This window comes from Lutra lutra, chromosome 8 (assembly GCF_902655055.1).
Source record: "Lutra lutra chromosome 8, mLutLut1.2, whole genome shotgun sequence".
In the NCBI taxonomy this organism is placed as follows: Eukaryota; Metazoa; Chordata; class Mammalia; order Carnivora; family Mustelidae; genus Lutra; species Lutra lutra.
In genome coordinates, this window is record NC_062285.1 from 31,569,749 (window position 1) to 31,587,846 (window position 18,098).

Consider the following 18,098-nt stretch of genomic DNA (forward strand, 5'->3'; position numbering starts at 1 on the left):
CATGGCTCTTCCTGTCCCACCACCCTGATCTCTGTGGAGACAGGGGTGACAGGGGGGGCGGGGGGATGGCTGTGATGCTGTTGCAGGGAGAGAGTGGATGGCAGCCTGAACTTGGGAAGGAGACCATGGGGATGGCTGTGATGCTGTACCCAGGAGAGAGTGGATGACAGCCTGAACTTGGGAAGGAGACTGTGGGTGGTGAGGAATGGGTAAATTTCTGAGAGACATTTAGAAAGAGAATCTACCGACAGGAGATACAGTGAAAAGAAATAGCACAAGTGAGGACTAATACTCAAAATGTCACAGGCTGGTCAATGATGCAAGCAACAAGATCCCAGGCTCTTTTCTTTAGGGAAAATAGCCTCAATAATAACCACCATATTCACAGAGCAACACATACTCATATTTACACAAGGCTTTTCTTGGAGAAAATTAGATTCTGTATTAATTTATGTCAACTATGGCATTTAATAAATCAGAACTTTATGTGTAAAAGATAGAAAAACTGACCTAAGTATCCAAACCCAACTGTCACAAATGGTGAAAGGCCTTTGGAACAGGGGCACACATTCCACCTTTCTAAACACTTAAATGTGATTTCACAAATTTCACATTTGGTATCTATAATAAAATATTTCACTGTGTGCATAGCCATTTCTGATCTACATATTGATGCTACAGATAAAAAATGTGACTAGGAAATCACTGCATTTATAGCTATCTCTGATACTTTCACTTGTAATTACAGAGGCCAACACCTTACCATCTCAACTTTCTAAACACCAGAGAGAGAGAAGTTTGGAAACAACAAGAATAATCTAAACCAGTTGCTTTGCATAGTGAACTAGTAAGTACATCCATAAACAGAAACAATTCTAATCAACCAGGACACCCTCGAATACTCATCTAAACCATTAAATGGTAAAACAATGGGAGAAAGGAAGGAAGGAAGGAAGGTAGGAAGGAAGGAAGGAAGGAAGGAAGGAAGGAAGGAAGGAAGGAGGGATGGTTGAATGGATGGATGCCTGGTCCTAGTAAGTGAGAAAAGAGTAAGAGGATTTAAATTGTCAACAATCCCTCATTACTGGTGGGAGTATAACTTGGCCCAACATCTACTGAGGTCACTTTGGAAATGTCCATCAAAGTTACAAATATATATATTCTTGTATAAATCCACAAATATACTATTTCATCTTTAGGTATCTATCCAAGTAATACTCAATGCAAAATGGCTTATGTACAGACGTTATTCATTTTGTAACAGCAAGGACAGTAAACAATCCAAATGCTCATCAGCAGCAGACAATGGCCCATGTAAACAAAGGAAAATTATTAAACTCTTTCAAAAGGAGACATTTTTTACGTTCTACCATGGAAAGTCTGCCAAGCCCTATTAAGCAAAATAAATAAATAAATAAATAAATGCACAGAACGTGGTAAATAGTATTTACATAAGTACATGAAAAGAAGATAAATTATTACATTTTCTCATAAAAGAATGGTAGTATTTGAAAGGATTCTCAAGAAACTAGTACCAGTGGTTACATATGAGGAGGGGAGCTAGCAAGTGGAAGGCAGCATTTTGCAGATTCATGTGAAATGTTTGATTTTGGAACTGAGCATATGATATTTGCAAAAATCAATAACATTTTCTAAAAAGTAAAAAGAAAAAAATCACGTTATCAATGACATCCCCGTATATTCTATGAGTTATACTGTCATCCAACATAACACGGAAGGTTCTAAACACTTGTCTCATTTAGATATCTAACACGCCCTGGGGATAGGAAGGAATAAACAGGGACACCTCTCACCATTAACTCAAAAAAATTTAAATTCTCTACAAGCTTGTGTGGTGTCATCTTCTTGTCAGAATCAATTCCTTTAACTAAAAAACTTATACAGTTCCATCAGAAATAAAAGATATTTCTTCTGTCTTTGAAGATAATTTCTAAAACTCAATTTCATATCAAATATCTAATTCTAGCAAATATTCATTTTATAAAGAGAGAAGCTTTACTCGGAGAACTGAATGAACAAAATAGTATCAAAAAGCTACAGACTAGGCATAATATGCTAATTAATGGCAGATCAGAATTCATCATATCCATATTTTATATATCGAATACATGAGTACCAAAATTCCATTTTTCCTGAAAAAAGAAAATTCATCTCTAAAAGAAAATAAAACTTTACCAGCTTGAGGTCCCAGAGTAATGGTATAATTCATAGTCATTCTAATGAAAATGAAAACCCTCAGAACTCTCTGGAGAAAAAAAATCTAAAACAGCAAAAAAACAGCTCTCAAATGAAATAAACCTACTCAGAAGAGAATACTAACCATATTACTTTCAACTGCCTATAAATTATTAAATATAATCAAATGGTTTGTTCAAGTATTATTTTTCCAATTAAGTGGAAACTGTATTTGTCACTTCAGTTATGAGCAAACTTACTATTTTCTGATAACTACAAATTTTTGGAACTATAACAAAACTGATGGCTATGCTGGGCCCATAACATAACAACATTCTGGGAAGCCCATTCTTTCTTGTGTCTCACTAAAGCTCACTGAAGTCACAGCAGCTCTTGGCCTCGATACCGTCACCTCCTCTACAAAGCTTTTACACACTCAGGTGGCTTCCCCGGGCTGCTGTGCTCAACTGTAGTCCAGCAGAAATCATCAGGACACAACACAGTCTGTTGGTAACAGACTGATAGCGTTCACCTTTTAACACTTAAATCCATGTTCAATTACAAGACATTCTCAGAGAAAGATCAACGCGGGCATAGGAAGCCTGTGCTCTCCCTCGTATCATCAAGCTCTCTGAAGTGGGAACACTGCTTTACTTTCATTCCCCCCCCCGCACCTCCTTGGTCCTTTAGTCTGAAACAATTTTCCAGTCTTTTTGCCATGAGCAGATGCTAAGTGACAAGCAATGATGAATCAAACATCAGTGACTCAGAAGTATGACTGTTTCTCAGGTTTCTGCAGGTATGTGTCTTAATATTTAACAGACTTTCTCTGCTTTATTTATAATCTGCAATTTTTAGTTCATAATTAGTGAAAATCACAAGATCATAAAATCTCGTCCACCTAACAAGGAATCTACCCATAATACAGGAAACCCGCAAAGTGAGGACATTTTGAACTTTTTCCTTTCAATTTATTGTAACACTTATTCACCTAAAAATGCATCGAGGCTTATTAAGAGCTCCAAGCAAAAGTAAACAAAACAGCTCCTGTGCCATTTCAGTGCCTGGAGACAGACATGAACATTATCAAGAATGGTGAGAGAGGGGCGCCTGGGTGGCTCAGTGGGTTAAAGCCTCTGCCTTCGGTTCAGGTCATGATCCCAGGGTCCTGGGATCGAGCCCCGCATCAGGCTCTCTGCTCGGCAGGGGGCCTGCTTCCTCCTCTCTCTCTCTGCCTGCCTCTCTGCCTCCTTGTGATCTCTGTCAAATAAATAAATAAGATCTTAAAAAAAAAAAAATGAACGGTGAGAGAGGAGGCGATAATGAAGGCAACGGGGACATCATCCTCTTTCAAAAATGGGGACTAGGAAAGGTCTCCTGAAGGAGAGGATGTGACCAACACATGAAAGGTAAGAAGGAACCAAATCTGTGAATTGGGAGGCGTAGCAAGCCAGGCAGAGGTGACAGGAAGACAGAAGCTTGTGGGGAGGGGAGTTGTGAACTGATAGATCTAGTACAGAGACACATGCACACAGGACTGGGGAAACAGGAGTTGAAAAAAGAGGAAAGTCCTAAGACTGAGAAGGGATGGCAGACAGAGGAGAAGTGATGATGGTTAGCCTTTGAGAGGCCTGGGAAGCTTCTCCCAAGTTTGTAAAGGGTGGTGAGGACCCAAGGATACTACTAATCCTGCTTCTTTTTCTCAGGGGGCTGTGATGTTAAATCACAGGAGGGCCAGTTAATGGATTACTTCAGAGAATTAAAGGGATTATCCAAGGTACGAAGAGACATTATGCCTCTCAAAGGGTTTACCTAGATTCCAATGGATATTGACATTGCAATTTTATCTTATAATTTGGGAAGTATGATATTTGCAGAAAAAGAGAAAAAAGTGCTCAGTTTTACAGTCTTTCGAAGTCTGATTTACCAAAAATAAAAATATTTCCAAAGTTGTATGCATTTACTATTGAAGGGTATAAATAACACAAAACATGAAATGAAACCCAAAAGCCTATCCTAACTCCCCTTCCATAACACCAGTGGTATGTTATTGAACCTACATGTTTCTTTTCAGTACTTTTAATTTCTTTAGAATTTACTGGATATTAAAGAAAGCTCACAACAGCCTTTTTTCAGGCACACAGGCAGAGGGAAAAAAAGGATCACAGATTTACAACAGACCCAGTGAAAACACTATGGGGCACAGACATCAGTGGGGGGAAGAAGAACATAAAACCATTGGGCAAAATGGCTTAATACTTTAAACAGCCCATTTTTCAGGACCATTTCAGATCCATGCTGAAGGTAACCAGAAAAAGCGTGTGTAGGACTGAATTAAAAAAAAAAAGAAGGAAAGAAAGAAAAAGAAAAAGACACAGGTACCTAAATCATAACATTCCAAAATTACAAATGGCTTTTGAGTGATTCTATTTGTATAGGCGGGTTTCAGGAAATGGCTAGTGAAAACAACATACCGTAAGCCGAAAATGTTAATGTAATTTCTTAACCAGTATTTTTTAAAGAGTAGCAGTTCCACTGTTCACCGAACACAGAAATAAAGAACAAATTTTCAAAAGCAAATGACATACAGATTGGTGGGAATAAAGAGAGAGTATAAAGCGTGCATTCTTTTCATCGTCATAGTTAATCGCACAGCTCACAACAAAAATCTTTAAGACTGCCTGCAATGAAAATATGAAAAGGCACCTGAGGGTCATAGCTAAAAATGGAAATGCATCTTTATCCACAGTGCATGCTCTAAACGTTCGTTCTTACAGCTGTATTCACAGGCAAGAAAATCATCAGCTACTAACAGATTCCCCGTGAAGGTTAATCCACATACCACGAAGATTTTTTCACTGGGTAGAATTTCTGTCTCACTTCCCTGCTGCTTGCGGGCTTTTAGTTCCATAGGCCAAACAAGCAATAAACAGGGCCAGTCATAAAGGACCTGGAGAATTGACGAGGACCCCCTAAACTGCACAACCCACTCCAAAAGCCGGTGAGTCGAATGGTGGCTCCTTGACTCCACTCACATCACAGAGGGACCCAGATGCTTAGCCAGTGGCCAAGCAGAAGCCCTCGTAAGACACTTGGCATTCTTAAATGCGATTCTTAAGATTTAATCGCATTTAAGCCACGCAGGCTTGCCAAAAACAAAAGGGACATAAAAAATGGACACAGACACAGAGATTAACGCTAATGTCATTTTTGTGTCAGATTATGTTCTTCAGAAAAGAACCAGAGATGATTTAAAAAGATTAAAGTTTATTCTAATTCTGATAAGATGCCACAGAAGCAAGAATCCAATTCGGAAAGGATGATGAGGGCATTAGAAGCACACCAGGGAAGAAAAAACGAACCAGCCCCGCATACCAAATGGCACCTCCGATATGCAAGGAGAAGAGAACACGTAAGAAAATAAAAGAGGTCCTCCATCCTAGCGGGAGCTGCGGAGGTGTCTCCAGTAAGTCTATCCTCCCCTAAAATAAAGAGAGCAGAGAAAGCAGCATTATCACGGACAAGTGTCTCTAAGACACCAGAACCTGGATCTGCACTTCACATCTTCTAGATCACTTAATCCTCACACACAATGTCACTATCTGGTGAATCGGTATTATTGTCCCCATTTTGTACACAGTGCAAATGACGTCTGCAGAGTTTATACCTAGATAAGGCCACACAACTGGTGAGTTATGGGTCAGACAAAAGGACCCACTCATGGGAAGGACAGGTTTCCAGTCCCACACACTCTGCAGGCTCATGCTGTCTTTTTGCCACCAAATAGAAGGAAGGGTAAAATGCTTCTTATTGCCCTGATGGAAGAGCCTCCCAAGTGGCCCTGTAGTGGCTGGCAAGGCTCCTCAGGAAATTACCGTGTCCTCACGAACGTCTAGCAGGGTCCCTATGCTCTAGTCCCCTTCTTCTGCCTGATGCTTCCTATTTCCAGTTCTCCGATAATAAAAGTAGAAAACATGGAGGGCTGGTGGAAAAGAATATGGCACAGACATACAGGATGCATGTGTGGTATTTGAAAACAAATAATTTTAAGATGTGTATTACAATAGTCATCTTATTAGAGCACAACAAAATCTACTGGCATTAATATATCCAGGTGACATGAAAATTCTTTTCAAAGGTTGTTTTGGTTTTATTTTTAATGTTATTGGGATTATAAAAGATTTCTGCTTAAAGAAAATCTCTGGCATTTTGTAATGAAAACTAAATTTAATTTTAAAACAATCTTGATGTTTTTAGTTTCTATATGGGCTCTGGCTGAGGTAAAACACAATAATGTTTGCTTCTGCCCAAGTTCAGCAAAAGTTTGCCAGTTAGGAACTAATATGAATAAATCCTCTTCCTTTTAACAGAAAACAGTAGAATTTTAGGATTTGGAGGCAGAGGGTTTTGATTATTTTTATCCAGATAACCCTAGCAGTCATTTGGCTTCCCAGTGTTCACGGGCTAAGGAATTAAAGCATAAACAAACACACGCATCCCAGGTACCATTTGGCAGCCCCAGATCCTAACCTTATGTCCCATTAATGAGGCAGATGCCATGAGGCCTGGCCTCTGCCCACATCAGAATTTCTGTAGCCCTTCCATGTCTTAACAAGATGACCCCGTGGTCAGTTCACTGACTGGTCTGCAGCTGTTGTAATCAGATTGCTAAGGAAGCTATCTCCTAACTTTGTAATTTAAAAAGTATGATCATTTCCTATTCGGAAACTGACCACTTACATCATCTGGATGGTTCTAGGTATCAGTGAAATGAGGCTGGTTTTGTTTTGTTTTTCCACTTAGAAAAGGCTTTTAAATACTTGGGAAAGGAAAAGGATCTCCCAGAGGAAGGCAGGTCAGAGGAAAAAACCAATCTCAATGAGTGGTATGGAAACAGGACCTGATCATCCTGGACCCCCATCGTCCTATCACTACAAGGTAAAACAGGCGACACCCAATAAATACCACAATTACTTATCACCTGGCTTACTTATTCTTTTTTAAACCATTTCCATATAAAATCTGGATAAGCTTAAAAATGTTTTTTCACTACAGTATGTTTAACACATCCAAAATAGTCTCTAATTTTTAAAATTTATTGTTGCCCCAGATCTTCAAAGATTTGGACTTAACCAAATTATAACGAAAACAAAAATGAAATCCTGTCACAGAATCTTAACCTTTTCCATGACATGTGAAATGTATTCACCGTGTATCACGTGAATAGTTATAAAGCATAAATATTTTCGCAAATAAAAGTAAAAGAGTATCAGAAATTAATATCAGTATTAAATAGTATCAGAATAAGCCAGTTGCAGAAGTCTTTTTTAAGAAGAGGACAAATGGAAGAAATTTATTCTCAAGCATCATTTTGTTTCAATATGATTTCCACTGAGAAGCACCTGGCTGGCTCAGTCTGTAGAGCATACAGACTCTTGATCTCAGGGTTGTGAGTTCAAGACCCACACTGAGTGTGAGCTAATTTAATAATTAATTAATTAATTAAAATTTAGAAATACGAAGAAATGTGCCTTCTATTTAACATTCAGATATTTTCCACTTCTAATATTTAGGACCTGACTCGGGCTAATAAATACAGACATTATCCCTATATTAGCCATCTTCATCTCAGAAGGCATAAATAGCGGAAGTCAGGAACATTCCACACCACATGAAAAAATTTGAAGCAGAAACATCATGACTTCAGACAGTGACAAAAGTTCATAAAATGGGGATGCCTGGGTGGCTCAGTCATTAAGGATCTGCCTTTGGCTCAGGTCATGATCCCAGGGTCCTGGGATCGAGTCCCCCATCAGGCTCCTTGCTCAGCAGGGAGCCTGCTTCTCTCCTTCCCTCTGCCTGCCACCCTTCCTGCTTGTGCTCTCCCTCTCTGCCTGTCAAATAAATAAATAAAATCTTAAAAAAAAAAAAAAGTTAATAAAAGAAGAAGAAAAGGCACTGTCATTATTCCTTAAACTCACAGCTGTGAGACAACACCGAACTCCGGGGACCAGAAGGCAAGGGGACAAAGGTGAGGACAGCGCACATCCACTGTCACACTTGAACTGTGCCATCACCGAGAATTTAAGGTAGTTTTCCTCACAGTGTGCCTCTCCCAGTATAATCTGCCAATTAGACAAAGTTTTTGCCTGATGGAAAAAAAAACCCTAAAACATGGATTTTTCTCTAAAGGTCAGGGCAGTCATTCCCCTATAAGAGCTTAAGTGGGGGCTGGAATGTGCCTTGCACCTCCTGGCTATTTCTGTTAATTGGTTTCAGGCCTGTTCACCAAGTCAAGGTAGTGAAAATGGCAGGCTCCCAATTAGCTTAAATTTCCCTGAAGGTCCCTCTACTTTCAGGCCTTAAATTCCTCCAATAACATATTGTAAAGTTCCTGCCTCCCCTTTTGTGGAATTTATTAGTTGCAATAAACTGTAGGGACATAAGAACAAAGTCAGCTTATGATCTATTATCTACCAATATTAAATTATAGTCTACACAGAGTCAGGGAAATGGTGATGGTTAAAAGGAATTCAGATTTCTTAAAGCATTGCCACACATCAAAACCAAGACTTTTGCTGATTTTTTTTGTTGTTGTTTCCTGGGTCTCAGAGTCAGAATTTCAGAAGCATGAAAACTTTTCAAGGCAATACAACAAACCATTTAGTATTGAATTCTTCGTGCCTCCTCTGAGAGCTCAGAAAAAGGAAGTCACAAGAAAAAGATGCTCTTTGAAAGATACACAGTCCTCTACCTTCTGAGAGGACCCCGATGTAGGATTCAGCTACAGGCTATTCTGAGCAAGAATTAGTCACTGAGTGGCAGGACTTGTATTTCGAAAATCATGTTGAGCTTGAGCCCAAGTGCTTCCTAGTACAAAGTTCTAATGAGATACATCCCCTGCCTTTGATGATATGAGTGTGTACCTTGTGAATATTCTAAGAGAGGGAAAGAGTCACTATCCCCTTATAGGGGACCAACCCGCCAAAGAAGCGCAAGCCACCTTCGGCTTCCGGAGATGCCTACAAGCTCAGTGCTTGCTCTAACACACTCTCTTGTCCTTTTCATTCCTGCTGTTTACTCCCACCGGCAAAACTGTTGCGGTCATAATTGCCTTCAAGAAGCAGAGATAATGAGATGAGCTATCTTGCAGGAAATAGAGCAAAAACAAAGCCACCGAAGGCATATAAAATCTAGAACTCTGTTGACCTCTTCAGTCCAGATGGCGTAACTCAAGGAACACAGTTCTGCCCTGGTGATCCCAAACTGTAAAGGCAGGGGGGTGATTTTTTGTTTTTTACCATATAAAACATTATTTGTATCTATGTGATGCTCGTCTGTTGCTACATTTTTAATGGCAAAAACTAAGGAGGAAAAAAAGCCACAGAAGAGCCATTAGGCCCTTATAGTCAGATGACTCATGGGAAACAGTTAAAAGAATAAATGCACAATTAAATGAGAGTGTCTGGACCAAATTTACAGGATCCCCAACATAACTTCTCCTCTTCGGCCCAATTGTGCCTACTTTTAGGCAAAGTTTTAATACAGATTTTGTGTTGTTTTTGCTGTTCTTGTTAAGTAAATTTCAGTTTGGTTAATTATCCTGCTGATGTGAAATCATCAAATGTAGTGAATGGTTCATCATTTTTTAAACTTAAGCCAAGGAAGATATTTTCAGGCTCAGGAATCAATTAACTAATGCCATTTACATTAGACTACATAAACCAAGGAAGTACTTATTTTTTAAAAACCTGCTTATCATGGAATAAATGCTTTAAATAACTTCAGCAGAAGCAAATCAAGGCTGAGTCTTTTGGAAAGAAAAAAAAAAGTATGTGGCTTCTCAATACAATTCCTTTTGTGTAAAAAAAACTATTTTATACCAAAACTACAAAGAAAAACTATACGACCTCCTTAAAAGCACATCTACAACCACAAAAATTACGAAAAAGAAAGTGTATTTTTAGGATACAATTAAATATATCATACTTTGGAAACTCTGGATTGCCAATTTTTCCTCCTAATCTTGTAATAACAATAATCATATCTAGCAGAGTTAGCTAATCGTACTTCCCCACCTTGCTTTAACAGAACCCTGACTGTTCAGTGATGAGCAGCTGTGTTCCAGGGAAGACAAACCACCACACCCACACCCCTAGCTCCAGGAGATCAAGCTCAACCAGCCTAAACCAACAACTCCCTTTGACAGACTGGCAGACAAGTCACACAACACGGTATGAAGGGCACCTGTTGGGGGCGGGCGGTGGGGGGGGGGGGGGGGGTCTTGTGAGAAACATTATCCGCTTTCAAGACTAGCCCTGCAGAAGATGAAGGCACGATTCCTCTTCTTCTGTGCCAAGCCGTGATGTCCAAGGCTCTGACAACTTGAGGCACACAGCCACGGAGGCCCTGTGTCGGGCTCCCAACAAACGGAGGGTCTGGATCCTCAGTGAGGTCTGCTGGACTGTGGCCGCCACCGCCAATCGTCCCTCCCTCCAGATATCTTGTCAAATGGGTAAGGAGTACCTTCTTCTTCCACAATCTAGAATTTCTGTTCGTGGCAGCCAATTTTTTTTTCTAACAAATATACTAAGATACACAGTTTTCCTAGGTACCATGCATGATTCTACTAACCCCTTGGCAGGCATCCCATCACTGGACAGAGTTACTATAGGAGCAGGTTCTGTGCAGCCAGTCTGACTACGGGCCCATGCTAAACTAACTCTTCAAAATATTCACTTCGAGGGGCGCCTGGGTATTTATAAAACTTAAGGGAAGTTCTGGGGCGCCTGGGTGGCTCAGTGGGTTAAAGCCTCTGCCTTTGGCTCAGGTCATGATCCCAGGGTCCTGGGATCGAGCCCCACATCGGGCTCTCTGCTCAGCGGGGAGCCTGCTTCCTCCAATCTCTCTGCCTACTTGTGATTTCTGTCTGTCAAATAAATAAATAAAAATCTTTGAAAAAAAATATTCACTTCGAAATGGTAATAATACCACCAAAGAGTTTAAAATCTGCATTATTTTGAGAAAATGTTTTTCCTAGGTAGGACTCCATGGTTTTTTTATCATTTAAAATTATTTCCATCACACAATGCTTCTAATGTATTGTAACATTTATGATATGATAAAAATCAGTATGTTTGTGATAGCATCCATGGTATCAAAGGCAAACTGTCCTTTTTTATTGTTTCATATTCTAACACCCCCAACACACAAAATTATTTTAGGAGGTTTATGCTATAAAACACAAACTAAGATGAATTAAGTAAAACATTTAGGATTTCTTTCCACTGACATCATGAATCTAAACTGAAAAACAACTATTCCAATACCCAGGCAATAGAATTGTTGATAATTTTAGAAATTACCGGTACAGAAAACAAAAACATTCTCTGAGTACACTCGTTAACCTTCCATTTTAAATGAGCTTTTTAAAGAAAATAAGTGACAAAGTAAGGAGAGAAGTGTGTTTTTAATACAAAAACTGTTTAAAACTACAAAGAAAATCCTAGAATTTCCACTACAAAGAAAACACTGTGACTAACAATAAACAATTCAGACTTTAAACAACACCTCTGGAAGAATTTGTTTTTTATATATCAAAACTTACCAAATAAATCCTTAGTCTTCATGCAGTGAAGGCTTCACTACCAGTGACGTAACAAGTTTGCAAACAGTTGTTTTTCCCAGGACACAAACCAGTTACTTACACTGAGTGGTAAACGATTCTGATTTCATGAATGGTAGATGGCCAACCCTGTGGAGTAAACTAAGCACCTCTAAAAACTTACAAACCTCTAACAGTTCCTCGACATTTATGAAAGGGAAAGTCCCCAAACCCGACAAAATCAGGTAAATTCTGAAATAATACTATCGCATGGATTTCTCCTGCAGAGTGAAGTCAGGTAAGATAGAACATTATAATTTGCCTCTTCAGGTCCTCTGACTTGATCCCCATCAATAGAGAGAAGAACCTATAAGTGGTCTTGAAAGTCTACTCATAAACTGTACTGTTCACTGCCAAATGTCTGTGCCTCGGCAACGTAACAAGCTCTTAAGGCAGGATACTCCAGAATCCACAACAAATATTCATAACTGCTTATGAAAAACCTTTGATCTGGGACCGCCGCAGAAACTGTCTGTACTCGTATTAGACAAACTGACAGAAAGCCTGGTACTTACTTGAAGTCTGTTAGAATAATTGACCTTTAATCATCACAGTGATGGAGAGAAACATCTTTCAGAGTATGAGCTAGGAAGTTACACCAATGACATGTGTAGAAGGATTAATTTATGTTACCTGTTCTTGCTTCTCCAGCCACCTGTCCACCATTGGGTGACTGGCACTCAGAGATGAGCGAGCATTGTCTCTCTGAAACTGGTGAGACCAGTTACTAGCATCCCGTGGAAGGCTTCTATAGTTTTCATCTTTCTATTCAAAAAGAAACAAAAAAGTGTCTTGTAAAAAAACAGACCTTGCAAATGAACGATGCGCTTGGTCTTTCAAAAGTAGCAGAAAAATGATTTTGCAGACTTAAAATATTTTCCCCAAATCTATACAAAATAGCTAACTGAGGACATTTCACCCAGATTAGGCCTCATGAATTCAGTCATCCATCCAGGGGAAGGGGGTATAATGACTAGAGCTAGAAGGCAGCCACACACATATGAGTACAGGAGACGAAACCATTTTCCCTGCACTCCCTCCCAAATGGATCTCCGCAGGCCAGTTACATGCACCAGAAAACGAAAAGTATTTCTCTACAAGACTGTTGTTCTCTCTCAATCATGGGATGTTCTCTTTTCCTCTTTTTTCTAGTCTTATAATAATATTGTGAGATATTTTCTATAATTCACCAAAAATGTTTAAAATAAGAAAGATTAAGGAATTTGCTCTTTATTTACATCTTTATAGTTGTGTGATTTTGGGCAAGAGACTTAAGACCTCTAGACCTCTAGACTGTTCTGTTAGCTACTTCATGGGTTAGTTGAAACATTAATTCAAATATCAAATAAAGAAAAAAATTAATCTATCCCAATACATGGTACATAATAGATACATAACTGCTCGCCCCAACATGCTTATGGCAAGTGAAGTCTTTACATAAAAACCTAGTTAGTTGATAAAAATTTATTTAGTATGTTCCAAAGCAGGTGCCTGGGTGGCTCAGTTGCTTAAGCAAGTTTGCCTTTGGCTCAAGTCATGATCCCAGGGTCCTGAGATCGAGCCCCGTGTTGGGTTCCCTGCTCTAAAGGGAGTCTACTTCTCTATCTACTTCTCCTTCTACTCATTCTCCAATCTCTTTCTCAAAGAAATAAATAAAACCTTTTAAAAAGAAATACATCCCGGGGAGCCTGGGTGGCTCAGTGGGTTAAAGCCTCTGCCTTCGGCTCCGGTCATGATCCCGGGGTCCTAGGATCAAGCTCCACATCGGGCTCTCCGCTCAGCAGGGAGCCTGCTTCTCTTCCTCTCTCTCTGCCTGCCTCTCTGCCTACTTATGATCTCTAGCTGTCAAATAAATAAATAAAATCTTTAAAAAAAAATACATCCCAAAGCCATCAAATGTTACTGGATATTTCTTTGAAATAATAACATACAACAATCTGCTATGGCTTTTGGGCTGCAAAACCTAATTTTAATGTCCTGAAGAGAAATGAGAAGGCTAGGATAAGGCAGAGAAGTCAAACATTCTAGCTCAACACATAAATCTAAATATTTTCTACAAGGACAAATTTAAAATGTTACCCTCACTTCAACCCACTGACATCAGTTCCCCACTTAAGTGAAGGACCAAAACATTCTCCTTAATAACTTTGTTAAGGATAATCCGGCTGTATAATTATACACATGACTGCTTCTTATTCTTCAATTCTTAAACCATCTGAGCAGCAAATACAGAGAAACAAAAAAGTATCATGTAATAGGTTTGCATTGCACAGACCGTAGCAATAGACCAAGATTCTGTTTTCTGCTCCTTCATGAATTCCATCAGAGAGAAAAAAGCTTCAAAATGAATCGATAGTCCTGAACCTATGCTATTGTGGTGCACAGAAAATATTTTTAGATCTGTAAATATTTACAGATCTATTGTGGTGCACAGAAAATATTTTTAGATCTGTAAATATTTATCAATATAAACTTCAGTATGAAACTTAGAAAGTTTTCTTCTTAGTATACCTAGATAATAAACTAAAACCTCGACAGAATTAAACATTAGCAGCAAATATTTTTACTAGGAAACCTCTACACATGTCCAATTACCGCAGCTCAAGAAAGCTGTTAACAGAGCACATAACCTCCAGCACAAGGAAAACACTAAGATTACGATGCTTCTCCACACCCAGGAATTAGGGACTGACCTTGACTGCAGGAACATGGAAATGGGAACATAAGCAAAGGACACAGACAAAGGAAAAGAATAAAGCAACAGAAGAAACCAAAGCCTGTATCTCAAAATACTAGGAGCTCTGCCTTAAAACTGCTGCGTGGAAACTTGAGAACAAAGCAAAATTAGCTGATTTACTGACAAGAAACTCAAATTAGTCATAAAGGGTAGATAAATGTATTAAGGGCAGAATCTTCAATGTCCATGAAGGGAGGAAGGACTGGGAGCGCGGAGAGACACAAGTACAGTTTTTATGCCACGATCTTGGGGCTGCTCCCAGTGAATGAGGATCTGGCTTCTCTATTCATTTTCCACCATTAGAGGTGATTACTGCATCAACTCTACTTTGAAAAATGAATAACAGAACACAAGGTATTAAAAATCTGTTCTGCCTTTTCACCAAGAACTGTATTTCCGGGAAACCGACAGTGCCAGTCAAGGAGGGGAAGCTCGTCTTTTCAGAAGAACGCCATGTAGAGCCAACAGAATAATGAAGAGATTTAGAAAAATCACCGCCTTCAGCTCCTAATGAAATAACTCGTTCAGGCAAAGATAACCAACGGACACTGGAACTGTTAGTGAAGAGTGGACAGTGAGCTGGGTGTTCAGACAGGGACGAAATACAACTTACGAAGGGAAAAGCGGATCCTGAAAATGAAGAGACCAGGAGACACAAAATGCTCACTTTCCTTGGTATCTACAAATCCAGGCTGTGAGTGGTATGTTCTCTTGATTCCTTTTGAATCTCCACCATTCTTTTTCTTGCCTGCAATGGCCCTTAATAGTTTATCTATGGCCTACGGCCTGCTCACTCCTGTCTCCTCAGCCAACCCCTCCCTCCTGACAACTTCTAGGCACTGAATTCAGGATCTAAATTTCCAATCGGCCATCCCCCAAAATACCTCCAAATCAACAGATCCAAAATGAAACTCGCTTACTCTATCAATTCCGGTGCGTCCTGAAAAACAACCGTCATGCTCTGTACCTCTTTCGACCCAATCTCTCATCTGAAGCCAGTACAGCAGCCTTCGAACCCGAGGATGACCCCAGCCTTAACCTCTCCAGCAATGTTCTCTGCCACCTCCCACAGACGACTGTACTAAAATGTGCGCTGGAGGGGCGCCTGGAGGCTCAGTCGTGAACCATCTGCCTTAGACTTGGGTCATGATCCCAGGGTTCTTGGATCGAGCCCCACATCGGGCTCCCTGCTAGGCAGGAAGCCTGCTTTCCCACGCCCACTCCCCCTGCTTGTGTTCCCTCTCTCACTGTCTCTCTGTCAAATATATAACTAAAATCTTAAAAAAAAAAAAAAGAAGTACGCTGGAGCACATCACCCATGGGACAGACACCGCAGCTAACCCGGAGGAACCTGTGCACAATCACACTCAATGTGCCACACGCCTCTTCACCTTCACTTAAGCTCTTTTGGAGCCTAGACTCCAACACCATTTCTTCTCGTAAGATCATGTCCCATGTTTCAACACCCAATGCAATTGCTACTTTCTCTAAGAAAGATTCTCAGACTTTCAACAGACATCAGCATGTCATGATTTTTGTTACCACTATCTTCTAACTTTACTTCTAATAATAGTTCTGACTTATAATTTAGTTAATTTTTTAAATTGCTATTTCCACTATTCCAGCAAAACCGAGGGAGAAGATCACCATTCACCTCCAAACTCAAGCACTTAGCTCAGTGGCCTATACCAACATGGAGGGTTTTTTCTTCAATATGTATTGTATTTCCTATTTTCACATGGTTCAGATACCCAGAATTTTTAAAGAACACTTCTATAAGTTGTTTTAAAAATTAACAAGGGAATGCTTTCAAAAGGCATCATGATAAGCATCAGTGAAATGCATTTTCACTGAAATATAATAATTGTACTTTCAGATTTATACAAGATGTGTAACTGTTTTATGCCTATTTCAATTTAATGTCACACCTACAATATACAAGGTCTGTGGATAATGTGATTACTTCCAAATGCATCTAAAAAGCAGTGTGACATTTCTCCATTTTCATCAATTATGACATGTAATTCATGTTTCAGGCCATCACAAAGTAATCAGATTAAAGGAGAAAAGAGCTATAGATTTAAAAAAAAAAAAACCTGTCCTCTTGAACTCCACCCGAAAAATTCAATTTTATATTTACAGAATCAACTTTGAGTAGTTAATAGGTAACAAAAATAAAATTAACCCCTCATACCAAAAAAGTTTTCCTAATTCAATATTGTTATGGTAATGTCAATAATGAAATCATGCATTAATTTATAATGTATGAGAAGCCCAGATGAAGTAATCTTGGTCACTGTCAAGAAAGCGAAGAATTTCTAAAATGTATTAGGAATCACTATGCAATATATACTTTAGTTTGTGGACAGCATCATGCAGGTACTACTCGCATTGCACTCATGTTCTTCTTCGCAATCCTGAGTTTGATCCAAAGTTCATACGAAGACTGGAGTCCTATAAAGTTGTGATTCTATATTTATGAGTATATCAGCAAACACCATAACATGCAATATGATTTCTCCTTTACAATACATACTTGGATATTCATGATTTCCAATTGAAATGTATAAAGTACATACTATTTTCAGCTTAAAAATATTTATTTTGGTGTAAATGATTTTAGAAACATAGTAGTCTTAAATTTGGTGATCTGAAGGGGCACCTGTGCCCCAATATTTACACAGCGATGTCCACAACAGCCAAACTATGGAAAGAGCCCAGATGTCCACCAATAGATAAATGGATAAAGATGATGTGGGTGTGGGTGGTGAGTGTGTGTGTGTGTGTGTGTGTGTGTGTGTGTGTATATGTAATAATGGAATATTACTAAGCCATCAAGAAGGAAATCTCGCCATTTGCAACGACATGGATGGAACTGGAGGGTATTATGACAAGCGAGATAAGTCAATCAGAAAAAGAAAATTATCATTTGATCTCACTTATAGGGGGAATTTAAGAAACATAACAAAGGATCATAGGAGAAAGAGAGGGAAAAATAAAATGATGAAATCAGAGAGGGAAATAAAGCGTAAGAGACTCTTGATCATAGGAAACAAACTGGAGGGGAGGTAGGTGGGGGGAAGGGGTAACTGGGTGACAGACATTAAGCAGGACATGTGATGTAATGAGCACTGGGTATTATATCAGACTGATGAATCACTGACCTCCACCTCTGAAACCAATAATATATCATATGTTAATTAACTTAGTTTAAATGAAAAAAATTTTTTAAAAATAAATAAATGCCATATCCTCTAGCAAACCCAACTACATTGTAAGCTTTGGAGAAAGGACCATCTTCCTACCCCTATCCATGATGTCCTTCACTGAGCCTTTTGGAAAGTAGGTACCCAGCAAATATTTAATGTACTTAATAGAATAAGAAGCTATGAGAGATCATAATAATAAACACAAAAAAGAATTCTTAAAAAAATACAAACTCGGGGCGCCTGGGTGGCTCAGTGGGTTAAGCCTCTGCCTTCGGCTCAGGTCATGATCTCA

At 39.2% G+C, this 18,098-nt stretch overlaps 1 protein-coding gene across 20 annotated transcripts in view; it reads right to left on the reverse strand.

Annotated features, from left to right (window-relative positions):
- Positions 1–18,098, reverse strand: part of PARD3 (par-3 family cell polarity regulator) — a 651,514-nt gene that overhangs the window by 317,017 nt on the left and 316,399 nt on the right. For 14 of the 20 annotated variants that reach the window (XM_047740429.1, XM_047740437.1, XM_047740433.1 and 11 more), the window contains one exon: positions 12,494–12,625. The exons of the other annotated variants lie outside the window; for them this stretch is intronic. In XM_047740429.1, coding sequence (XP_047596385.1) covers positions 12,494–12,625 — 132 coding nt within the window. The remainder of the gene's footprint in view (positions 1–12,493; positions 12,626–18,098) is intronic. 20 annotated transcript variants of the gene reach the window in all.